The sequence below is a fragment of the Scyliorhinus canicula genome, chromosome 8 (assembly GCF_902713615.1).
Source record: "Scyliorhinus canicula chromosome 8, sScyCan1.1, whole genome shotgun sequence".
NCBI lineage: Eukaryota > Metazoa > Chordata > Chondrichthyes > Carcharhiniformes > Scyliorhinidae > Scyliorhinus > Scyliorhinus canicula.
The window spans coordinates 122829440-122855799 of record NC_052153.1 but is presented as its reverse complement, the minus strand read 5'-3'; the positions used below and the strand labels follow the sequence as shown (position 1 = coordinate 122855799).

The following is a 26360-nucleotide window of genomic DNA, read 5'->3' as shown; positions in this document are numbered from 1 at the left end:
AGCGATTTTACGTTGAGGTAGGCAGGGCCTCAGACAGGAAGTCAGCCCTTGCCCAAGTTGAGGTCTGTAAGTGGCCAATTAATGGTGACCTTTGGACGTCCGTTCCCTGCCATGTTCAGGCCCAAGGTGTTATAATTTATGGAAGCATTGCTCTTGCCAGTAACAAAATCCCCATTTATAAAAATGTTAAATTTAAAAAAAAATAGTGCAGCATTAAACTTTCCAGCAGTAATGCAACATTGCACGAAATGAAGCCAAGCTATGTTATCATTCTAACCTTGCGGTGATCCTGATTTTGCAGATGTCAAAATCAAAATAAATATACAGAAGGATTTCTATCTCCACGGGGGAGAATGAACAACTCCTTTGACATTTTAGGATTAATTTTTTCTATCTATGTATATTTGACATTAGAGAGGATTGATTTCGTTTCTTTAAATGTAGATAGGAAGGTGTGGCCAGTCCTCCCAATTCTGTGATCTTGGCTCATATAATGACCTGGTACGGAGGTATACAGTATTACCATGTTTGGCAATGATTCAGCATTATAATTTTTGAAAAAGGAATACAGAACTAACAACAATTCATATGTAAGTCGGGCTGCGATTAGCGGATGAGGCCATTTGAAAACAAGGATGAGTTTGAATTTGAGCTTTTGGTGGACCCTACCTCAGTTTAACAGCTGTTGAAGTACTTATTCATGCTTTTGCTACCTCCCAACTTGACTGTTCCAATGCACACCTGGCTGAACTCCCACCTTCCATAATATTGAGCATCTACAATTTTAACCTTTTCAACATTGGTGGACATACAGCAGCCAAATTACCTCCCTGCGACTCGCCGCGCCTCTCTCTCTTTCTTCTTTAAATCACTCCATGAAAATTAAATCACTCCTTGATCAAGCTTTTGGTAATTTGTGTGAATAGCCCCTTATGTAGCTCAATGTCAAATGTTGCTTGGTAATGCACCTGTGGCACAGTGGTTCGCACTGCTGCCTCACAGCACCAGTGACTCGGGTTCAATTCTGGCCTTGGGTGACGGTTTGTGTGGAGTCTGCACATTCTCCCCGTGACTGCGTGGGTTTCGCTTTCCTCACAGAATCCAAGATGTGCAGGTCAGGTGGGGTTACAGGGATTGGGGGTGGGGGGGGGGGGGGGGGGGGGGGGGAGAGAGAGAGAGAGAGAGAGAGAGAATGGGCCTAAGTAAAGTGCTCTTTCAGAGGCTCAATGAAGACTCGATGGGCTGAATGGCCTACTTCTGCACTATGGGGATTCTATGGTATGGAAACAAAAACTGCACACAGTTGACACGCCTTCAGCGAGTCGGTGTAGACTCGATCAGTTGAATGGTCTCCTTCTGCACTGTAGGAATTCTATGAAGCACTTCAGATTGTTTTACTAGATTAAAGATGCAATATAAATGCAAGTTATTGATAGTCCAACGTAAGCCAATGAGCCCAGAGATGATGGATGATCAGGACTTGGTACGCTCAAGAGTGTCATTGAATGGCAAACAGCTCACAACATCTACAGATGAGGAAAGGAACAACAACTTATCATAGAATAATTAAGTGTTGTAGCACTAGAAATAGACCTTTTGGTCCATAAAATCGGCCAATTTCTAACTTCCTGCTTGTTCCACTTACCCTGTTGTTCAACAATCATTTGGAGCATAAAGCCACATTCTAAATTCTAACTTTCTGGACAATTTCAAGCCTTAATCACTATTACAATGATGTAAAGTACTGATTTCTAACCAGAGATTGACAAAAAATAAATTATACTTTGTATGTGAGCATTGCTGGCAGTTTGCTAAGGGGTTTGTTTGGTGGAGGGAACACCACACCTAACCCTGCTCTTGCCTTCACCTAATGCTGCAGATATGCATTTTGTTCAGAGTTTCTACTGTCAGAAGCTTACTTTCAGGTCAGAGAAGAAATGGTTAACTTCAGTAAGAAATTAAAACTGTGACTTCAAGCACTGTTGATACCTCAGCAACAATCCAAAACTCAGAAAAAATCAAACTGAGTAAAATAAGAGCGAGAGGGTCACCTACAGGGAAATAAAGTCTGGTTTCCAAAAGCTCATTTAATTTTAGGATTTTTTGAAAAAATACTGAGCTAGGAACCTCAGGACCAGATGCTTGTTCTGGGGCACATGAAAAGGATTACATGAAACAAATATGCCAACTGTTTCTCAAATTTGGTAAACAAATGTTTTACCTGAATACAAGCCATAAATTACCTGTTATATTCTTTTGGGAATTTGCAAACGTTATGCATTGCTCCTGCCTTCATTTGAAGTCACAATGACAGTTTTGTATTATTGGAGCTATGATATGGTTTGGACAGCAGAAAGAATACATCGATAAATCATGGGTAGGATTCTCTGGTCCCGCAGCTGCGTATTCCTCGGTGGCGTGCATACCCGCTGGCGGAGAGATTCTCTCTTCCTGCCACTTGTCAATAGAATCTCCCATTGAAGCCACCACATGCTGCTGAGAAATCCGCTGGTGGGGGTGGGCTGTCAGCAGGAAAAGAGGCTCCCAACGGCTGGAGAATTCCAGTCCATATTATGAACTATTTGCCCTTATACTATCTCTTCAATCACTTGTCTCAGAATTGCTACACTGACAAGTATGTGGCTCCAGATGTGGAATCCAGCTCTTTAAGCTGGCTCCTCACAGCACCAGGGACCCGGGTTCGATTCTCGTCTTAGGTCACTGTCTGTGCAGAGTCTGCACATTCTCTCCATGTCTGCATGGGTTTCCTCCAGGTGCTCCCATTTCCTCCCACAAGTCCCAAATGTTGTGCTGTTAGGCGAATTGGACACTCTGAATTCTCCCTCAGTGTACCCGAACAGGTGCTGGAATGTGGTGACTAGGGTCTTTTCACAGTAACTTCATTGCAGTGTTAATGGAAGCCAACTTGTGACAATAATAAAGATTGTTATTATTATTAATGGTCAGGACCCTTACGCACGAAATATTTTTTCCTATACCATTAGTTATAACATGAACTATACTTTCCTTTTCCCTCTCAGAAACTGTTTCATGATAAACCCTTATTGTGGCACTTTGAGGCAGCATACTATTCAGTACATTCAATTGTAATAAAAGTGCTTATCTATTCCTGACTGTAGAATCCCTTCTTACTTACTACATTGGCATACTACCTGGGCAGCAGGGTAGCATGGTGGTTAGCATAAATGCTTCACAGCTCCAGGGTCCCAGGTTCGATTTCCGGCTGGGTCACTGTCTGTGTGGAGTCTGCACGTCCTCCCCCTGTGTGCGTGGGTTTCCTCCGGGTGCTCCGGTTTTCTCCCACAGTCCAAAGATGTGCGGGTTAGGTGGATTGGACATGCTAAATTGCCCGTAGTGTCCTAATAAGTGTAAGGTTAATGGGGGGATTGTTGGGTTACGGGTATACGGGATACGTGGGTTTGAGTAGGGTGATCATGGCTCGGCACAACATTGAGGGCCGAAGGGCCTGTTCTGTGCTGTACTGTTCTATGTTCTATTTCTGCACTTCATGATGCTTAATTTAGCAGCCAATTGCTCCACAGTGCTTACTTAAATCTTGTTTTCCTTTTGAGTTGTTTTTGTCAAATGTATTTATCACTGAGAAAGGTTTTGTGATGTGATAAGTGGTATCCCTGCCTCTGAGCCTGAATCTCCAGTTCAAGTCCCACTCCAAGACTTGATGGCCAAGGAGGGTGTGTTCATAAAGTGGACAAACAGGTTATGTGTCAACTTTAGTCCTTCCAATATACGACAACGGCAGGGGGTAAGAGTCAAAGAGATTCCTGGTTAGTTGTTTGCCAGAAAGAAATTGGAGCCTATGTATGTTGTCACAACTATTTGGATTCCTTGGAGTTGCAGTTGGCTGAACAGCTAATGTGAATCAGATTGGTGCCAACAGCGTGGGGTTTGATCCCTGCTCGAGGTGGGGGTGAATTTGGGACCTGCCTCCTTGCACTACCTGTGGTGGAGCTTGTTGTGCTGTGGGTCGGATCTTAAAGTGCCATACCAGCTGCCTGAGCATTCCTCCCTCTCCATGCTTTTTCTGGAAGTAGGAATGCAGTGGCAACAGCAACGTGCCAGGATATGGTGGGCAGATAGTCAAGCCGAATAGTGAGGTAGTTAGCTGGCATTTCATAAACGGACGACAATCCTGACAGTGTCGTGCAAGCTCCGCAATATGAACCCTGACAACTAAGTAGGCAGCAGCACAATGGCAGGTGAGGATTTAGCTGATTTACCTGAGATTTAATTGACGGCAGAAAACAGCAAGGCTGCTGTCTGTCCTTCTCAGAACCTTGCCAGTGAGTGTGGATTTTGTGGAGATGAATGCTTGATCATCACAAGCCTCATGATGTCTCAGCCACTCTCCTGGTGTTGATGCTGACTATGTTGCTTCCCTGGCACTCCTGCTGCTTCGGCCTTAGTAGCACTCAAATTGGTCACATATGGGAACCAATAGCCTTCCTTTCAGTGGACTATCCTGTCTCCTGAACTCGCCCATCATCCATAACTGGACGCCAAACACAGATGTGGCCTGTTAATTGACCACTTCCCATTAAGTTCGATAGGTGGGAACACTACCGATACACGTACTGCAGGGACCCAGATAAGATCCCGATTTGGGTTTTTGAGCCGCAATTCTCTGGAAAGATTTCTAAGTGTGGTAGCGAGCGGGAATTGCCACGAGCTTCCTGGCGCTCGGTCCAGCATGGCCAGCAATGCAATTCAACATTAACTGGTCCACTTAACGAGGCCTCACGGGCTTCTCATCACAAATGAATGCGCGCCAGCTGATTCGCCGGCATCGCGCTCACCAGCCCCCCCGCTAACAAGGTCGAGCAGCACTTAAGCTGCACTTGCTCAGCCAACACCAGCCAGCTCGTGATAATGGCGCCGAGGAGACCAACCCCAAGATTCGGGGACGCTGACCTGGGGATGCTTCTGGATGCTGTGGAGGCCAGGAAAGATGTCCTATTCCCCCGAGGGTCCGGAGGGTGAGACACAAGGCAGCCAGCGCGGCCTGGGATGATGTTACAGCAGTTGTCAGCTCTGGGTCTGTGACCAAGAGGATTGGCCTCCAATGCCAGAAAAACAACCTACACCAGGCAGCACAAGTGAATAGACACCAATGCCACCAGACGCCCCTCCCCAAAAGAGAATCCACCCCCCCAACCCCCCCCCCCCCAGGCAACCCCCAACCATTCCTCCACCCCCTTCAACTCTCCCTCCAGCCTCCCCATTCCAGCCCTCTCTTCACACCTTACCCCCTCACCACTGTGAACCACGAGCGTGGCTAATGATGCCCTCTCTGTGTCTCCACAGGAAAAGCTCTCCCACAATCGCTCCACCCGGAGGACCTATCAAACATGAGTTGTCATTGCCTTAGTAACTGGCCCATCCCTCCCACTGACTACATGTCCATTCTCCTGCAGAGATTCAATTCTCTATTGAAAGCCTCAATTGCCTGGCCTTCACACTCTCAGGCAATGCATTTCAGGTCCTCACCAATCACTGTGTGAAAACGCTTTTCCTCATATCATCTTCAAGATGTCACTTCCTTTGCCAATTACCTTAAATCTGGGCCCTTGTGATTTTGATCATTCCACAAGTGGGAAAAGTTCTCCCTATTTACTCTGTTCAGATCCCTGATGATTTTGAACATTTTTATCACGTCTCCTCTCAAATTTCTCTTCTCCAAGGAAAATAATCCCAACTTCTCCAATCTTTCTACATCACTGAAGTTCCTGATCCTTGGAAACATTTTCATGAATCACTTCTGAACTCTCATTGATGCCTTCGCATCCATCCTAAACTGTAGCATCCAAAACTAGATACAATACTTCAGCTGAGGCCAAATTAGTGTCTTATACAAGCTTAACATAACTTCCTTGCTTTTGTACTCTATGCTTCAATTGATAAAGCCAGGATGCCAAATACTCTATTAACCACTTTCTCAACCAGCCCTGTCATCTTCAATGATTTATGCTCATACACACCAAGGTCCCTCTGCTCCTGCACCCCTTTAGAATTGTCCTCTATTTTATATTGTCTCTCTGTGTTCTTTGCACCAAAATGAATCTCTTCATACTTCTCTGCACTAAATTTTATCTGCCACGTGTCCGCCTATTCCACCGATGTGTATATGTCCTTTAAAGTTCTAAGCTATCTTCCTCATGCTCCACAATGCTTCCAGGTTTTGTACCATTTGCAAAGTTTGAAATTGTGCCCTGTGCACCAAGGTCTTTCACATATATCAGGAAAATCAGGAGTCTTAACACTGATCCTTGGGGAACTCCACTACAAGCCTTCCTCCAATCCAAAAAATAATTGTTCATCGTGACTCTTTGTTTCTTGCCACTCAGTAACGCTGGATTTCTTTAATTAATCTGCATTTGCATAAGTGACTGTTAATTTTATCAAATTAATGGTCAGGGTTTTCTGTTCCCACCCACCATGGGAATTGTTGTGGGCAGGACAGAAAATTTGAAGGACCATCAAAAGATCCATTGACATTGGGAGCAAATTTCCAGTCTGGCAGCAGGAGGGACAGAAAAATCCTGCCCAATGAATCTAAAAGCTTCCCCACCACCAAGGTTTAAACTGACCGGCCTGTGGTTTCCGGGTTTATTTTACATACTATTTTGAACATTACATAGAACATAGAACAGTACAGCACAGAACAGGCCCTCCAGCCCTCGATGTTGTGCCGAGCAATGATCACCCTACTCAAACCCACGTATCCACCCTATACCCATAACCCAACAACCCCCCCTTAACCTTACTTTTTAAGGACACTACGGGCAATTTAGCATGGCCAATCCACCTAACCCGCACATCTTTGGACTGTGGGAGGAAACCGGAGCACCCGGAGGAAACCCACGCAAACACGGGGAGGACGTGCAGACTCCGCACAGACAGTGACCCAGCCGGGAACCGAACCTGGGACCCTGGAGCTGTGAAGCATTTATACTAACCACCATGCTACCGTGCTGCCCTTATTGGAATTATTGGAAAATTATGGTCAATGCCTCTGCAATTTCCACTTTCACTTTGTTTGGTATGCTTGGGTGCGTCTCATCTGGTCCTAGTGCCTTCTAAACTTTAAGTACAAACAATCTATCCAATGCCTCCTCCTTATCAATTGTAAACCCTTCAAACGTCCAAACTATTCCCTCTTTTACCATGACCTGGGCAGCATTTTATTCCTTGGTGAAGACAGATGGAAAGTATTCATTTTGCCCCTTACCTCCAGGCTTAAATCCCTTTTTGGTCCCTAATCTGGCCCAATTTTCCCTTTGCCACTCTTATCACTATTTATATGCCTGTAGAAAACTTTTGGATTTCCTATTATGTCAGCTGCCTGCCTTTTCTCATACTGTCCCTTTGCTTTTCTTATTTGTTGTTTCACTTCCGCTCTGAACCTTCTTGATTCTCAATATTATCCATCTGACATTTGTCATAATTATGCTTTTTTCACTTCTCTGTAATTTCCTTATGAATTTGTTCCTCTACATCTGAACCAATAGTTGTGGCCAAGAGACAACACCAAGCAATGTAATTACATCTGTTTTGTTCCTTAACTCTAGCCAAACAGATTCAGTCCTCAGCGACAATGGGCTGGATTCTCTGTTCTGGAGACTAAGTCCCACACTGGCGGTGGCATGCAACGGCCACGCCGTACTTCATGGCGGATGCCACTCGCGGACCCGGCCCACGAAATAGTCCCCCCGCTTCGGCCGGCTCGCGTGGACCAGACCGCCCCACCAGTGCTCCCAGCCCCGAATATGTCCACCCCTGCCCGCGGATCGCCCCCCCCCCCCATCCCGACTGTGGCAGCACTGGACTGAGTCCGCAGCCGCCACACTGAGTTCCTGACGGATGAGACCACATGTATCCCACGTCGTCAGGAACTCGGCCAGTCAGGGGCGGAGCATCGCAAAAGAAGCGCCGCCCCCGATTTCGGAGTCATCGGGGACTCTCCGCCCTGTCGCCTAACGTGATTTTACTGTCGGGGATCGGATATTCCAGCCCGTTCTCTCTCGCCACCACTACAATATTCTTAATTAATAATTAATTAATAATACCATCCCTTTTCCTTCCTTTCCTGAACATCTTATATTCAGAAATAATTAATACCCAGTCCTGCCCTTCTTTGTTATAGCCACATCATATTTCCATGTGGCTATCCAACCTGCATTACACCAAGCTTACTGAATTACTGAACCCGCCTAATACTTTACCATTTCGTAATACCTTTATTATTTTAGAGTACAGGTAATACTATCTGTCTCTCCTAATATTCTGTGCAGCTTGGTATTTATCTCTATTCCATCCTGGTCTGCACTAAGTGCTGGTTGGCTGAATGAGAGTCCTTTCGGAGTTGGGTGGAAACAGGGAGTTCAAGTGGTGAGTTATAAGGAGGTAAGTAGTAATTAAACTTGCTTTCAGGGTTGTCTTTTGAGGTCAACCAAATTAAGAAAAGGAAAAAAAACAAACTGAGGTAAAACAAAAAAAGGGCCTCTCCTGTTAGAGGCACAGCCGAATGTAACAAAGATCATCGGAAACTTAAAAACATCAAATAAGAGTGCGGTTAGAGGGGTCATAAGGCACTCCAATCCCTGCGGTGCCCACTGGGCACGGAAAGCTTCAATGGTGCCCAGCGCCGGCCCTAGGGTTGCTGGCGCCCCGGGCAAGCTGAACTTCGGCGCCCTTGGGGGGGGGGGGGGGGGGAGGCAGGGCCGGAGTGACCACCGGCAACCTGGATCCATCCGCCATGTTTGTGCGGGGCAGCCTGAGGGAGGGCGGCCACCGCGCATGCGCTGGTTGGCACCGGCCCAACTGCGCATGCGCAGTACCCGAGTCTTTTATGCGGCGCCCCTAGCACATGGCGCCCCGGGCAACTGCCCGAGTTGCCGGTACCTTGAGCCGGCCCTGATGGTGCCCATGGACACTGCATGCTCCCTTTCTAGGGACACCCAGCCACAAATGTAGCCACAGAAGAGGGGCAGACAGTTCGGTCGGACAACCCCCTCGGTCGCCTGCTGCCTGGACCTATAAATGGTGTGCTTCACTCGGCCTTCGATGGGGTCTGGCCCGCGATCGGTGCCCACTGATCGGCGGGCCGGCCTCTCGAAGGGAGGATCTCCTTTCCTCCGCCGCCCCGCAAGATCCATCCGCCATCTTCTTGCGGGCGGACTCAGGGAGGACGGCAACGCGCATACGCAGGTGACGTCATTTACGCAGCGCCGCTTCTTATGTGGCGCCAAGGCCCAGCGCGCGTAAATGACGCAACACCGCTCCTAGCCCCCCAGGTGTGGGAGAATAGGGGGCTGAGAGCGGGCTCCGACACCGGAGTGAAACACTCCCGTTTTCACTCCGGCGTCGGCACTTAGACTCCCGTTGGGAGAATTGCGCCCAGGGTGCCCATAAATTAGGAACGTGGGCTGAAGTACAAACAAAACTTCAACAAAAGAGTCGACAGAAAACTAAAAAGTGGGTGCAGCATAAAACGCATAACCCAGACATGGTCCACAGACTCCACAAGGCTGCAAAACAGGCAGGCCTTTTGGGAGTCCATGAACCGGTGCAATCGGTGATTGTATGGGACTACCGAATACAACACCCTCCACCGCAGATCCCCAATATAGAGAGGGAAGACTCCTCCATGTAGGGACTTTCGCCGCTGAATGCCAACAAGGCATGGCGTGTCCAGGAGACGGGCGAAGATAAGGAGATGAAGGGTTGCAGCAGCAGCCCGTACAGGAAACGCTTCTGTGCGGTGCTAAAAGGCATTTACGTGAGGCGGCTAGGATTGTGGGGCACCTGGATCGACCACACCGTAGAATCAGACGTCCTCCCCACCAATAGAAGCCACTGATATGCGAGCAGATCTGCAGCCCAGGGGGTTTCAGCAATCACACCGACTATGGATCCCCCATCCTGTCTTCATCCTTGCTGGAGGCAGTCGTCGTTGGGTGGGAGGGCTGGGCCAGGCCAGGCCCTGCAACAAAAGTGGACCCAGCTCTGTTTAAGTGCAACCCTATCCTGGTTCCGACACCACTACCAAATTAGTTTAAACCCTCCCCAATAGCACTAGCAAATTGTCTTGCAACGAAAGTGGACCCAGCTCTGTTCAAGTGCAACCCATCTGGCTTGTACAGAATTGTTCCCAATGTCCCAAAAATCTAAAACCCTCCCTCCTGCCCCATTTTTCCAGCTATCTTGCTCTGTCCTCCTAAATCTATCCTCACTAGTTCATGGTACAAGAAGTAATGTGGAGATGACTAATTTGAAGTTTTGCTTGTTACTTTTCGACTTATTTCCCTGAATTCTGACTCCCTAAATTCTACCCATGTTGTTGGTACCTATATGGCCACTGGTTCTGGCTGCTCATCCTTCCCCCTTAAGAGTGCACTGCAGTCATTCAGTGATGTCCTTGACCCTGACACCAGGGAGGCAACATATCATCCTGGAGATGAAATGCTGATTAGATAATTGCTGTGAAGAAAAGTGTGCTAAAACCATCATCTGAAACAAGGACTCTTTCTTCCCTCCACATGATTTTTTATCGCTTTCCACCCCTCTGTGTTTGTCTGTCTTGTGAGTGTGCACAGAGGGTGGGGAACTTAAAGTGGGTATTAGGTAGTAACTTGTCATTAATCCATTGTATTTATTGCATATCCCATGATAGATCTTGTTTTAAATAAACAGTAATTGTGTTTACATTTACAAACCTAGTGACTGTGATTATTGGGCAGCCAATGGCCAAAGACTTAAGGTAGTTTTATAAGAATTACTGGTTAATTCACTTGGGTTGTGACTATGGAGCTGGATTAGCCACACACTAACCAGAGTGTCGTAACACCATTCAGATTGATTCAGTTTCCCATTCAGATTGATTTAGATTCTTATTCAGCTAGATTCTTCCAGTACTTTTGCACTCACTACTCAGTGTGGACTCCTCTACGTTGGGGAGATCAAATGCTGATTGGATGATTGCTGTGCAGAACACCTCAGTTCAGTGTGCAAGCATGACCCGGTGACCTGTCATTTTAATTCTCCACCTTGCTCCCACACTGACATCTCCATCCTCAGTCCACTATATTGTTCCAGTGAACCACAACATAAGCTCTTGGAATAGCATCTCATCTTTTGATTAGGCACTTTGCAGCCTACTGGACTCAACGTTGAGTTCAACAATTTTAGACCGTAATCTCTGATCCCCCATTTTGTTTCCTGACAGCATGTGTCAGCTGTAATCTTGTTTTTCCCATTTTTGCTTTTGCATGGCAGCTGTTCATTATTCTGTCTCATGCGTCCTCTGGATCCATCGCTTCTTGCTTTTCTTGTCCCATTACTATTCTTTTATCATTTAATGTCTCCTGTCTTCAAGCCTATCTCGCCCTTTTGTTCTTACCTTTTCCAGTATGGTGAAAGGCCAAGATCTGAAACATTAGCTCAGTTTTTTTTCTCTCTCTTCTGATGCAGCCAGGCCTGCTGTATTTTCAGCATTTTCTATTTTTATTGCAGCAATATCTATTTGTGTTGCACAACTGCTGGAGTTCTTTGATAAAGCATTTTGACACCTTCCCTATTGTCTTGCGTGACACAATGTAAAATTTTGCTTTTTAACACTTCTCTGGAGTGTTATTATATTAACAGCAAGTGTCAATTGTTGATGTTTTTGATGAAACGTAAGTTCGGGCGCTTGATGAATTTGCCTGGATTAATTGCCACTGGCATGCAAGGAACAGCACCTTGTATCTGTGGAAAGTCAGCCAAAGCTGCAAACCTGAGCATCCACTCATTCTGACCAGCAGCGGCACAGCAGAAGTGCACAGAATTATCTTATGCATTTGTGCACTGCCAACAGCAATATTCTGCAAATGTCTCCAGAAGATTACTGGAAGGATCCAGAAGCATATAAATTGAGGCTATGGTGAGTGAGGCAACCACTGGAGAAGCATGGCTACTCGGTCACAGAATCACAGAAAATACAGTACAGAAGAAGCCCTCCTGCTCCAATGAAAACAACCCAAGTCTATCCAACCTGTCTTCATAACTTAAATGTTCCATCCCAGGCAGCATTCTGGACAATATCCTCTGCACCCCCTCCAGTGCATTCAGATCCTTCCTATAATGTGGCGACCAGAATTGCACACAGTACTCCAGCTGTGGCCTCACCAAAGTTCTACCTAACTCCGACATGACCTACTGTAAACTCTGCCTTGATTAATAAAGGCAAGTGTCCCCTATGCTTTTCTCACCACCATATTAACCTGCCCACTCTTCTTCAGAGATCAATGGACAAACTCGCCACGGTCCCTTTGTTCCTCAGAACTTCCCAGTGTCGTGCTGGTCATTTGAATACTTCCTGGTCATATTTCTCATTCCATATCACCTCACACTTTTCAGGGTTAAATTCCATCTGCCACTTATCTGCCCAATTGGCCATCCCATCTGTATCTTCTTGTATCGCAAGACACGTAACCTCACTGCTAACCACCCGGCCAATCTTTGATCATCCACAAACTTACTGATCCAACCCCCCACATAGCCATCTAGGTCATTTATATAAATGATGTGGAGATACCGGCGTTGAACTGGGGTGAGCACAGTAAGAAGTCTTACAACAACAGGTTAAAGTCCAACAGGTTTGTTTCGAATTTACAGTGCAGAAGAAACCAAAGCACTGCTCCAAAAGCTAATGATTTGAAACAAACCTGTTGGCCTTTAACCAGGTGTTGTAAGGTTTATATAAATAACAAACAATAGGGGATCTAGCACGGATCCCTGTGGTACGTCATTGGACACTGGCTTCCAGTCACCTATCATCACCCTCTGTCTCCGACAAATAAGCCAATTTTGATTCCACCTTATCAAATTACTCTGTATCCCATGTGCATTTGCCTTCTTTATAAGTTTCTCATCTGGGACCTTGTCAAAGGCTTTGCTGAAATTCATATAAACTACACCGTGGGGGCCATGTTAGCATAGTGGTTAGCACAGTTGCTTCACAGCTCCCGGGTCCCTGGTTCGATTCCCGGCTTGGGTCACTGTCTATGCGGAGTTTGCACTTTCTTCCTGTGTCTGCGTGGGTTTCCTCCGGGTGCTTTGGTTTCCTCCCACAGTCCAAAAATGTGCAGGTTAGGTGGATTGGCCATGCTGAATTGCCCTTATCCAAAAGGGTTGGGTTGGGTTACTGGGATAGGGTGAGGGTGTGGGCTTAGGTAGTGTACTCTTTCCAAGGGCTGGTGTAGACTCGATGAGCCGAATAGCTTCCTTCTGCACTGTAAATTCTATGATCAACTGCACTACCCTAATCAACACATCTGGTCACGTCCTCAAAAAATTCAAATTTGTTAGGCATGACCTCCCTCTGACAAAGCCATGCTCACTATTCCTGATCAAACCTTGCCACTCCAAGTAGATATAGACTCTCCTTCAGAATTTTCCCTATCACATACATGAGACTCACTGGTCTGTAGTTCCCTGGCTTATCTCTACAACCCTTCTTGAATAGTGGGACCACATTAGCTCTTCTCCAGTCCTCTCGCACCTACCCCAAGGCCAGGGAGAAATTAAAAGCATAGGTCAAAGCCTCCCACAGCAGCCTGGGACACAATTCATCCAAACCTCAAGATCTGTCCATTTTTAAGCCTGCCAACATCTCCAATACCTTGTCACTCCCTATGTCAGTTTACTCAAGAACCTCACAATCTCTCTGAGTTCTGTACCTACCTCCTCATTCTTTTGGATGAAGACAGATGTGAAGTATTTGTTCAACCCCCTACAAATGTCCTCTGTATCCACCCACAGATTGTCCCCTTGTTCCCAATTTTCCCTGGTTATCCTCTTCCCATTGATATACTTAGAGAATATCTTGAGATATTCAATTCTCATTTTACCAGCCAGAGTTTTCTCACATCCCCTCTATGGTCTCCTGCTTTCTTAACTGCATTTCTGTACTCCACTAATGCCTCTGCTGATTTGCTCCCCTTATACTTGCTAAAAACCCTTTCTTTACGTTTTCATCATACCCTGAATATCTCCATGGTTCTCTAGGTTTGTAACTTCTTCCTATCATCCTAGAGAGAACATGTTGATCCTGTACCCTCCCCATTTCCTTTTTGAATGCCTCCACTGCTCTTCTGTAGGTTTCCAGTCTACCTTGGCAAGATCCTGCCTTCCTTTACTAAAATTTGATCTCCTCTAATCCAATTTTTTTTTTTGTAACTTGTCTATTTCTTTGTCCATAACAAGTTTAAATTGAAACATGTTGTGGTCACTATTACTAAAATACTCCCCCACCACCTGTCCAGCTTCATTCCCCAGAATTAGGTCCAGCACTGCGATGTATTTGTTGACTGTCTTCAGATTGACCTAAAAAGTTATCCTCTATACATTTTAAGAACTACTATCCATCTGAGCCCTTAGTACGTGGCAGTTAGTCTTATTCCAGCAGGCTGCACCTGTCTGCCCTGCAAGGTTCTGAGCCTCCTGAGACACTATTGTTCTGAATTAACTTTCCCAGCGACATCCAAATCCCATTAAAATGTCCCCCAGAGATTTTAGTTCCAAAGTATCAGAAGGGATTAATTATTACAGGAGCAACATCTAAATTGCCATTTGCGACCTTTTGAAACAATTTCTTAATCTCTTTGATGCAGTTTTAAAATGTGTCCTTCTAGCTCTGCAGATTAAGTGGTAATACTCGGGTCAAAGATGTGCAGGTAGCTGGAAGAGAGACTGTGGACTGTGATTGGGGAGCTTGAAAATGTATAAATGCTACAACTTTTTTTCATTGACGTGTATTGTAATTTGCTTCTCTTCACATTGTGCCAGAGTTCAAATTATTGTCTGGGTTGATTGGCATTCTGTGTTGAGACAGTTATATCTTATTTTAGTGAACTGTATGGGTTGGGTTGTTGTTTTTTTTTCCTCTGGGACTGGGTGGGAGGGGACGGTATACCTGGGGGGGGGGGGGGAAAGAGAGACACACCCGTGCTAGCTAACTAAAGTTGGGTCGTGAACGGAGGCGAGAGGAGGGCTGCGGATATTGGAGCCTAGCTAGCAGGTTTCGATGGGACTACAAAGCAAGCGGGGGGGGGATCAATTTTTTGAGAGGAAATGTAGGGGGGATTCTGGGAGGGGGGCGGGAAGGGGTTCAATGTTAATAATGAATAGAGGCGGGTCAGAGCCCGGTGGTATGATGATGGTGGATAAGAAGTGGGGGGGGGGTGAGAGACCCCCAGTTTGGGTAGTCACGTGGAACGTGAGGGGTTTAGGTCAAGGGTGCTTGCGCATCTTAAAAGTTTGAAAGCCAATGTAGCAATGCTGCAGGAGGCTCACTTGAGGGTGAAGGACCAGGTGAGACTTAAAAAGGGCTGGGTTAGTCAGGTGTTTCACTCTGGATTTGATGGAAGGGCTCGAGGGGTGGCGGTGCTGGTCAGCAAAAGAGTAAGGTTCCAGATGGAGAACGTGGTTGCAGATCAGGGGTGCAGATATATGATTGTGACAGGGGTGCTGGAGAGGAGGCTAGTGGCGCTGGTAAGTGTATACAGTCCCAATTGGAACGATGTGGGATTCACGAAGAAGGTGTTCGGGGCCATCCCTGACTTGGACACACAAACTGATTGTGGGGGAGAACTGGAACTTTGTGCAGGAGCCAAGGTTGGACAGGTCACGGCCGCGCTCGCTGATCCCATCAGGGGGGACAAAGGCGTTGGCTGGGCTAATGGTGGAAATGGGAAGGGTGGACTCTTGGAGGTTTCTGAACCAGAAGGAGCAGGAGTAGTCGCTTTTCTCGGCAGTCCATAAGGTATACTTGTGGATTGACTTTTTTGTGGTGGGGAAGGCTTTGCTGGCTGGGGTTAAGGGGTCGGAATACTCGGCAATTGCAGTATCAGATCATGCTCCGCATTGGGTGGATATGGTACCGGAGAAGGGGGTAGCACAGAGGAGGGGGTAGAAATTAGATTGGGGGATTGTGGGTCCTGTGACAAAATTGAAATGGTAATTAAGGAATATGTAGGTTTCAACTGTACGGGTGAGGTGTCGAAGGCAGTTGTCTGGGAGGCTCTAAAGGCGGTGGTGAGGGGTGATCTTGTTTAAGGCCAGAGTGGACAAAGAAGAGAGGTTGGAGCGGCAGAGGGCAATAGATGAGACTTTGGAAATAGATAGGAGTTAGCAGAAGATGGGGACCCAGCAAAGTTGGAAAAGAGGAAGGAACTACAGGCGTGCTTTGACCGACTATCTACCAGGAAAGTGATGCGCTGAGGCGAGCAAGGGGTGCAGTTTACGAGCATGGAGATAAAGCACCATGATAAGGCACTTGAACTGACAGTATGTTAGCAGGTCAACTTCGGAGGGAGGCAGCGGTAAGGGAAATTGTTCAGGTGAGAGACAGGGCAGGGAAGTTGATGGTGGCTCCGGATCTGATTAACAATGTGATGTGTTGGGTACTCTGGATCTGTGGAGACTGCGTTTACCTCAGCAGTAACACATACTGACTACCAACACTTGAAATAGTACAACACTATTTTATTAAGCGAGGAACTGTTGAACATACTTTCACTGTGGGTCGACACTATGTTAGATTAAACTGAAGACCTATGGCTATCCTGACCAGTCTAGACTGTTAGCACATGGTCTGTGCTACACGCTGTGAGCGCTGTCCTTTTCAGAGGCTGCATCCCGAATGAGCAGGAAAACTAGTGCCCTCTGGCTTTATAGTGAGCGTGCTGTAACTGGTGATTGGCTGCTGTGTTGTGTGTGTTGATTGGTCTTGCAGTGTGTCAGTCAGTGTGTGTCTGCACCATTATATACTGATGTGTATATTATGACATCACCCCTTTTATAAAAAAATGTGATTGTGGTAATAAATAATGTGTGATGAGAATGCTTCTAACTACGTGTGGTATGTGAAGGCATATTTACAAGACTATGTACATAAACACTAAGCTATTTACATTGGAAGGTGTCTAGTGCAGATGGACAGTATGCAACAAAAGAGTAACTAGAGCAACATTATATACAAACCAATGAGTTGATTAAACAAAGCAACAAAACAATTCAGAGAGTCCATGAATTCAAAAAGTTCATAAATGTAGTCTCTGAGGTAGGCGACGAATTCTGGTTGACCGCCTCAAGGGTGGGTCAAGAGCCGCCGGTTCTGGAACGGGCTGGACTATGTCAGAGTCAGAGGGTGGCAGAGCGACAGGGAGCTCTGCAAAGTCCATGGCGGGGTCGTCATGATGGCGAGGCAGGACCTGAAGATCACGTGGCGAGCGCGGGATGAGTCGCAGTGCACGCCGATTGCGTCGCAGAAGAGACCAATCTGGTAGACGAACCAGGAATGAACGAGGGGCCATTTGTCGGAGCACGACAGCGGTGGCGGACCAGCCACCATCTGGAAGATGGACGCAGACGTTGTCATCGGGAGCCAGAACAGGGAGATCATTTGCATGTGAGAAATAGGCCGCTTTGTGCTGGGCACGAGTTAGCTACATCCGGCGAAGGACCAGAACGTGGTCGAGGTCTGGGACATGGACGGACGGCACCGTCGTCCGCAGCGTGCGATTCATGAGTAGTTGAGCCGGTGACAGGGAGTGAACCCTTTGGACAAGGTTCAGCAGTTTGCATGCTTGGCACCAAGCAGGGAGGCTTTGGAGGATCCCACTATTTCAAATGGAAGGATGGCTTTAAGTGACCTGTGCGCCACTTCAAGTTGGCATGAGCTACTGGAAGCAATGGCATTACCATTATAGTCTAACAGCTGGCAGGCTGATGGCAGGATGGTTGGCTTGACACGAAGACATTCGAGGTCAGACCGTACAATGAGATTGGCTGAAGCGCCGGTGTCCAGGCGGAATCGGATTCGGGATCGGTTGACCGTGAGGGTGGCACACCACTTGTCGCCCGGATCAATGCTGTATACCTGGACTTTTTGCTTCGGATTTGGTGACTGTGCATTGGATGGCGTGGACATCCCTGCATAGCTGGTTGGAGCAGTGAGAGTTGGCAGGCTGAGCAGACCTGCATAAAGCAGCATAGTGGCCATGTTTGTCACATTGTAGGCAGCGTCGGGATTTTGCAGGACATTGCCGCTTTAAGTGGGCGGAGCCACAGTTGCCGCATGTTGTTACGTCAGGACGCTCGTTGCGCCACCGCGCATGCGCGGTGCGGTCGTACGTGGTAAGCGCCTGTGCAGTGCGATCTTCAGCGTCGCCGTCCCCTTGTTCAATGCGCGCACGCGCGGGAGGCCGTGAAAAGTGCGCGAAATAGCTGCCCTCATCCAGGCTGAGGCCCTGGAGTTGCTTGATTGCTTGTACCCGTTCTGCCTCGTGGGGACCTTGCCGCGCCGTTTCAGCCATTTGGATGTGCGAGTATCGGTTAGTGGCGTGTTCATGCAGAACGCAATCGATGTTTAACCTTGAGGAGCTGCTGGCGTAAGGGGTCCGACTGAACACCAAAAATGATCTGGTCGCGTATCATGGAGTCGGATGGTGGACCCGTAATTACAGGACTGTGCAAGGATGCGAAGGTGGGTGAGAAAGGATTGAAAAGGTTCATCCTTACCCTGCAAACGCTGTTGGAAGACATAGCGCTCGAAACGTTCATTCACCTCGATGTCGCAGTGACTGTCAAATTTGAGGAGGACAGTCTTGAATTTTGACTTGTCTTCACCATCAGCAAAAGTGAGAGAGTTGAAGATGTGGATGGCGTGGTCCCCGGCCGTGGAGAGGAAGAGAGCGATCTTCCTGGTGTCTGAAGCAGCTTCCAGGTCTGTGGCTTCAAGGTAAATCTGGAATCGTTGTTTGAAGATTTTCCAGTTGGCCCCGAGGTTTCCGGTGATGCGGAGCGGCGGTGGGGGACAGAAGCTGTCCATTCTGCAGGATGGCTAATTGCTGGTCGAAGGCAGATCACTTGCAGGTAGGTCTAATAAGTTCTAACATCACGTACTGGTACCATGATGTGTTGGGTACTCTGGATCTGTGGAGACTGCTTTTACCTTAGCAGTAACACATACAGGCTACCAACACTTGAAATAGTACAACACTATTTTATTAAGCTAGGAACTGTTGAACATACTTTCACTGTGGGTCGACACTATGTTAGATTAAACTGAAGACCTATGCCGATCCTGACCAGTCTATACTGTTAGCACATGGCGAAGATCCGGGAGATGCAGAAATTTCTAGATGGGCTGGAGTATCTGGGATTAGGGGAGGGGGACAGGGCTACACTAGAAGGAGCGATAGTGGAGCAGGAGATAAAAGATGCAACTCGGAGGGTGCAGTCGGGGAAGGTGGCAGGGCCGGATGGGTTTCCGGTGGAATATTATAATAAATTCAAGGATAAGCTGGCACCCCTGATGGTAGGGATGTTTGAGGAGGTGATAGGGAAGGGGATGTTGCCACAAACTTTGGGGCAGGCATCGATTTCCCTGTTGCTTAAAAAAGATAAGGACCCAACAGAGTGTGGGTCGTATAGGCCCATATCACTTTTAAAGCTGGACGTGAAAGTATTGGTGAAGGTGCTGGAGGAATGCCTCCCGAAGGTGATAGGTGAAGATCAGACGAGGTTTGTGAGAGGGAGGCAGCTCTTTTCAAATGTTAGAAGGGTATTGAACGTGGTTATGGACCGGCGGAGGGGAAGGAAACGGAGATGGTTGTGGCATTGGACGCTGAGAAGGCATTTGACCGGTTAGAATGGGGGTACTTGATGGCAGTTCTGGAGCGGTTTGGGATTGGACCAAGATTTGTGGACTTGTTATGGGCCAGAGTTTAGAGAACCACAAAGTGTATCATGGAGTTCACCTGACCCACAACTTTTATCAGATTCTGGAATGGGGAGCACGCGGCCCACTCTACAGGTGTGGTACATCAGAAATTGAAAAGTATTTTTTAAAGCAAAACAATGTTTATTCTATGAACTTAAGTTAACCTTTTTAAAACATACAGTGAACATCTTAGCAACCATTAATTCAAATACAACCCCCAAAGACTACGACACTAAGTAAACCTCTAAGCTTCCCTTTTTAACATCCATACGACGGAAAATCAAAACCTTTATCAGAAGCACATCAGGTTAAAGTCACTACTGAAAACATTTATAATTCTGAATTCACCAACTGATCAAGAGGTAGTCTTTTGATGGCAGAGAGAACAGAAGTACACCTGCTTGGTCTGGCTTCAGCTCCAACACCAAACACAAAACTAAAACACACCCTGCAGCAAACAGCCTAATACACAAGTAAAAAGCTGACAGACAGCCCAGCTCCACCAACTCTCTGATATCACTGCAGTAGTAAACACCTATTTCTTAAAGGTACTCTCACTGCAGATATTTGTGTACACACCCATTTATAAACACCCATTTATGAAAGGTACACTCACATGACAGACTGGGTAAAGCTACTATATAAGGAGCCGAGGGCACGTGTCCACACAGATACTTTTTTCTCAACCATGTTCCCCCTGCTGTTTGCACTCATAATTAAGCCTTTGTCCACCACGTTAAGAAGTTTGGGGGTCTCTTCGCGTTGGCGATTGAGCCCCTGGCCATGGCACTGAGGAAGTCAGGGAACTGGAGGAGCCTGGTACGGGGTGGGGAGGAGCATCGAGTGTCGCTGTACGCGGACGACCTGTTGCTGTATGTGGCGGACCCGGTGGGGGGGATGCCGGAGGTGATGAGGATTCTTAGGGAATTCGGGGTTTCTCGGGGTATAAGTTGAACCTGGGCAAGAGTGAGGTGTTTGTGGTGCATCCGGGGGATCAAGAGGAGGGGATTGGTAGGCTCCCATTGAAGCAGGCAGGGAAGAACTTCAGGTACCTAGGGGTCCAGGTGGCGGGGAGTTGGGGGGGCCCTGCACAAGCTCAACCTCACAAGATTGGTGGAGCAGATGGAGGGGGAGTTTAAGAGATGGGATATGTTACCGCTGTCACTGGCGGGGAGGGTGCAGTCCGTCAAGATGACGGTGCTCCCGAGGTTTTTGTTCCTGTTCCAGTGCCTCCCCATCCTTATCCCGAAGGCCTTTTTTAGGAGGGTCAACAGGAGTATCACGGGATTTGTGTGGGCGCATGGGACTCCGAGGGTTCGAAGAGTGTTCCTGGAATGAGGCAGGGATGGGGGGGGCTGGTGTTGCCCAACCTCTGTGGGCACTACTGGGCGGCCAACGCAGCGATGGTGCATAAGTGGGTAATGGACGAGGAAGGGGCAGCGTGGAAGAGGATGGAGGCAGCGTCTTGTGTGGGCACGAGCCTGGAGGCACTAGTAACGGCGCCGTTGCCGCTCCCTCCAACGAGGTATACCACGAGCCCGGTGGTGGCAGCTACCCTCAAAATTTGGGGGCAATGGAGACGGCACATGGGAGAAATGGGGGGCTCGATGGAGGCCCTGATACGGGGGAACCATCGGTTCGTCCCAGGGAGCATTGATGGTGGATTTCTGGGCTGGCACAGGGCAGGGGTTAGGAGGTTGTGGGACCTGTTTGTGGAGGGGAGGTTCGCGAGCTTGGGGGAGTTAGAGGGGAAGTTTGGGCTCCCCCCGGGGAACATGTTTCGGTACATGCAGGTTAGGGCATTTGCCAGGCGGCAGATGGAGGGGTTCCCCTTGTTGCCCCCACGTGGGGTACGGGACAGGGTGCTCTCGGGGGTGTGGGTCGGAGGAGGGAGGATTTCGGACATATACCGGGTAATGCAGGAGGTAGACGAGGCCTCGGTGGAGGAACTCAAGGGTAAATGGGAAGAGGAGCTGGGTGAGGAGATTGAGGAGGGGACGTGGGCGGATGCCCTGGTGAGAGTGAATTCCTCCTCTTCTTGTGCGAGGCTTAGCGTCATACAGTTCAAGGTGCTGCATTGGGCCCACATGACTGGGTCGAGGATGAGCAGGTTTATTCGGGGGAGAGGACAGGTGTGCTAGGTGTTCGGGAAGCCCAGCGAACCACGCCCATATGTTTTGGGCGTGCCCAGCGTTGGGGGAGTTTTGGAAGGGGGTAGCAAGGACGGTGTCGAGGGTGGTGGGATCCAGGGTCGAGCCAGGCTGGGGACTCGCAATTTTTGGGATGCAGTGGAGCCGGGAGTGCAGGAGGCGATAGAGGCCGGTGTTCTGGCTTTTGCGTCCCTAGTAGCCCGGCGGAGGATCTTGCTCCAATGGAAGGATGCGAGGCCCCCAAGCGTGGAGGCCTGGATCTCTGATATGGCGGGGTTCATTAAATTGGAGAGGGTGAAATTTGCCCTGAGGGGGGGGGGGGGGGATAAGGATTGGGGGGAGGGAGAACTGTGCACATGGGTTTGCGGAGGGTGCTATCTCTCTCTTTTATGTTTTTTCTTTTTTCTTTTTCTTTGTTTTTGTTCTTTCCTTTTGTTTGAAGTTGCTCTTGAAGCTGGGGGGTATTGTTCATGAGGTGTTACCACGGTTGTATGTTAATAGAGTTAAGATGTTTATATTTTGTATTTTGTAAAAATTTCAATAAAAATTATTTTAAAAAAAAGAAGTTTGGGGGTATGGAAAGGAATCGTGCAGGGGGGGTAGAGCATAGGGTGTCATCATACGCCGATGACTTGCTGTTATATGTGTCGGAACAGAGTGTGTCGATAGGGGGAATATTGCAGCTGCTTCGGGTGTTTGGGTCTTTCTCGGGGTACAAACTAAATCGAGACAAGAGTGAGTATTTTGTGGTGCCTCGGTTGGGGGTGGGAGCTGGGGTGGGGGCAGGGGTGGGGGGCTGCCATTCCGTAGGGCAGGGGCCCACTTTAGATACCTGGGGGTTCAGGTTACCCGGGAGTCGGATGGTTTCCCTCTGTCACTGGCAGGTCGGGTACAGGTGGTTAAAATGAACGTGTTGCCGCGATTTCCGTTCATTTTCCAATGCCTGCCGATTTTCCTGCCAAAGGCATTTTTCAGAGAGATTGAAAGAATGATTATTCTGGAAGAGGAGTAGGCACCACTGGAAGGGATCAAAGCAAAATGGGAGGAACGAGTTGGGAGAGGATATGGAGGAGGATATGGAGGAGGGGTTCTAGTGTGAGGTGCTCCGGAGAGTGAAAGCCTCCTTGTGCGCGTGGTTGGAGCTGATACAGCTGAATGTGGTTTATAGAGCACACCTCACGAGGGAGAGGATGAGCCTATTCTTTGAAGGGGGAGAAGATATGTGTGAATGTTGCGGACGCATCCCGCAAATCACATTCATATGTTTTGGTCCTGTCCAAAGCTGGAGGATTACTGGAAGGAAGTTTTTGGGGTAATCTCTAAAGTGGTGCACGTGAAACTGGACCCAAGCCCTCGGGGGGCCATATTCGGGGTGTCGGACCAACCGGGGTTGGAAACGGGTGCAGAGGCAGATGTTGTAGCCTTCGCCCCGTTGATCGCTTGAAGGCAGATCCTGATGGGTTGGTGAGCAACCTCTCCACCCTGGGCCCTGGCATGGCGGGGAGACCTGTTGGAATTCATGACTCTTGAGAAGATTAAGTTTGAACTGAGGGGAAGGGTGGAGGGGTTCTACAATTCATGGGCGTTATTCATTATGCACTTTCAAGAACTGGATAACATCAAACATTAGTTGGGGGGTGGTTGGGAGGGTTGGGGGTGCACTGTGTGTGGTAATGGTTACTATGGGTGATTCCCGATTCCTTTTTGTCATTTGTTCATGCGGGCTAATGTTTGGGGTTTGGTGGGAGGATGGGATCGTTGTTATTGATATGGGGATTGACATATTCTTTACTGATTATTGTTTATTGTTGGTGGGTGTAGATTTGTGAGAAAATGTGAAAAAGGAGAATAAAAATATATTTTTTTAAAAGATGTGCAGGTTAGGTGGATTGGCCATGCTAAAGTGCCCTTAATGTCCAAACAAAAATGGTTGGGTGAGAGATTAGATGTGAAACCAATTTTCCCCAAATATTATTTGACCCGATGCCTGCTGGTTAATTGGTGCTAATTAAAAGAACATTCAGATTTAAGCTACTTCAACATATTTGCTTTGCTTAAGTAAGATGAGAAGTAGGGCTATAATCGTCATAGTAAAGAGAAAAACTAAGTGATTACAATACATTCCAATGATAGAATCATAGAATTTACAGTGCAGAAGGAGGCCACCCAGCCCATAGAGTCTGCACCGGCCCCTGGAAAGTACACCCCACCCCACGACCCAGTAACCCCACCCAACCTTTTTTTTTGTTTGGACATGAAGGCCAATTTAGCATGGCCAATCCACCTAACCTGCACATCTTTGGACTGTGGGAGGAAACCGGAGCACCCGGAGGAAACCCACGCACACATGGGGAGGATGTGCAGACTCCGCACAGACAGTGACCCAAGCCGGAATCGAACCTGGGACCCTGGAGCTGTGAGGCATTTGTGCTGTCCACAATGCTACCGTGCTGCCTAATGGTATGTGATATTATCGCATGTCTATATTATAAGTTTTTAAAGATTTAAGTTTTTTCCCTTTTAATGATAGGCCAGATTCAGCACGAATCTAAGAAAAGAAGCAAGATAAAATTGTAAAAATTACCTTGAATGATACCCAGCAGACTGTAAAAGAGTAAATATCCTTTGGCGTTGTTGCAGAACTGAAGGCTGTTTGGTGTAAATGTTCCCCAACCACATGGTCCTTCCTCAAATTCTTCCTCAGCGATTTCCATTTTTTCTGGTTTAGATTTTGAGCTGTGTGATACATTTCCCTTGTTATCAGGGATAAATGTTGGATTATCCGTTCCTCTTTTCATTTTGTTAATCAATTATGTTAAACCAATACTGTCAGTTAAAATTTCGCAGGAGTCAGAGCACCGTGAATAAACTATATAAACCTTTGAAGTCCTTTCATATATATCATTTGATTCCTTTTCAGGACGTTGCTTGGTTTCAATACAGTAAATTCCAGATCTGCCAGCTGATTGCAAAATAAGAAAGATTGTTTCTATCTGACAGAAAAGTCAGTGTGTTTGCAATCCATCTGGTTGTAAAGTCAGGTCATTTCTGCCCAGGAGTGATATTCAGTATTGCATTTCCTTCCATCAAGTAGAGGCGGAACACAAGTTGTAGTTAATCCAATCAGCACGCTGACATTGCGATTAAGAGTAATGCAAATGCCAGCAAATATCTGACTTGCAAAATATTCAATCTATGGGAGATATATTTCCATCCAATCGTCACTGTCCATTCTTTTCATATAAAAATCTGATATTCAGAGTAAACATTCAGTCAATTTCTGTGCTCAAATTCGTGGATTTCTGCACTTAAAAGTTCTGGAAAGGCAGGAAGTCCATTGTGCGTTGCTTCATTGAAGTTTAACCCATTCAGAACTGAGCTTCATACCATTAAAAAATTACTGGTATTGTAGAAAAGTTCAAGTGGTAAAAAAACGAATGTGGGCCAGAAACAGCGGGTGCAGGAAGGCGACCAGGCGTAGTGACGAGGAAATTACAGAAATAAATACCTCCGCGCACATCAATCGGCTTTAAAAGGATTAAATGGCCCCTCACTTGTATAATACGCATATTAGAAAATCGTATTTCATTGAGTTACGAAGTAGGTGAAAAAGGCACCAATTATAGATATTCCGAACTTAGTGAGAGGCAGAAAGAAAGATGCGTGGAGTCTATAACTGAAAATAATAGAATAAAACCAAAGTTTCCAGTTAGGCTTTGAGCTGTTGAAGAAACCGAGAATCGGGCTGTGGACTAAAAGCAGCGCCAGGCCTGGCAGAGGAGAGGTCAGGGGGGGCACGGGGCACAGGTCAGGGGGCACGGGGTACAGGGCGGCGGGCGCCAGGAGATGGCTGCGGTTGTGAGAGAGGGGAGCCTGAGGTGATGGGTGTGGCCGCTGGGAGTCATAGCAGCTGCCACACTGAGCTCGCTTCATGGTTCACGGCCCTTTAACAATAACATCAGCACCCCTGTTGGCAACAAGTTGGGCTGATCTTTTGATCGCGAATCTTATTCATAATGTTCCTTTCTTCCCGCAGAGGGAAGGGCAGACAGGCAGCTGCCATAAAACAAGGCGGAGTCCACAACAAGAGACCCAGACTTGAAGGTGAAACCGAGATTGGTTACCTGTTGCCAAGCATCAGCGATTGACCTGAGTTATATCTTTGTGAGTTCCCCTCTTTTTACAGTAGAACTGAATTAGTTGTGAATTACCAAAAATACAGTTCATAAAAACAATTCCGTCATGTTATTCCAAAATCGCCCGAAAGGAAAGAATATCACTAAATTCCCTTTCCATATCACAAACTGCCTGTTCAATTTTCCACACAATGTGACGAACCTTTCCTTTAAATTTAAGTGGAAGAAAGTTGTTTGTGGTAGCCCCCTTCTGCTTTTCCTCAATTAAAT

General features: G+C 47.3%; 1 protein-coding gene across 1 annotated transcript in view; it reads right to left on the bottom strand.

Annotated features, from left to right (window-relative positions):
- Positions 1-25711, bottom strand: part of LOC119970485 (solute carrier organic anion transporter family member 4C1-like) — a 265140-nt gene extending 239429 nt beyond the window's left edge. Inside the window, exon 1 of the mRNA XM_038805185.1 lies at positions 24539-25711. Within this exon, the coding sequence (XP_038661113.1) occupies positions 24539-24752 (214 nt within the window). The 5' untranslated portion in view covers positions 24753-25711. The remainder of the gene's footprint in view (positions 1-24538) is intronic.
- Between the last annotated feature and the right edge of the window lie 649 nt (positions 25712-26360).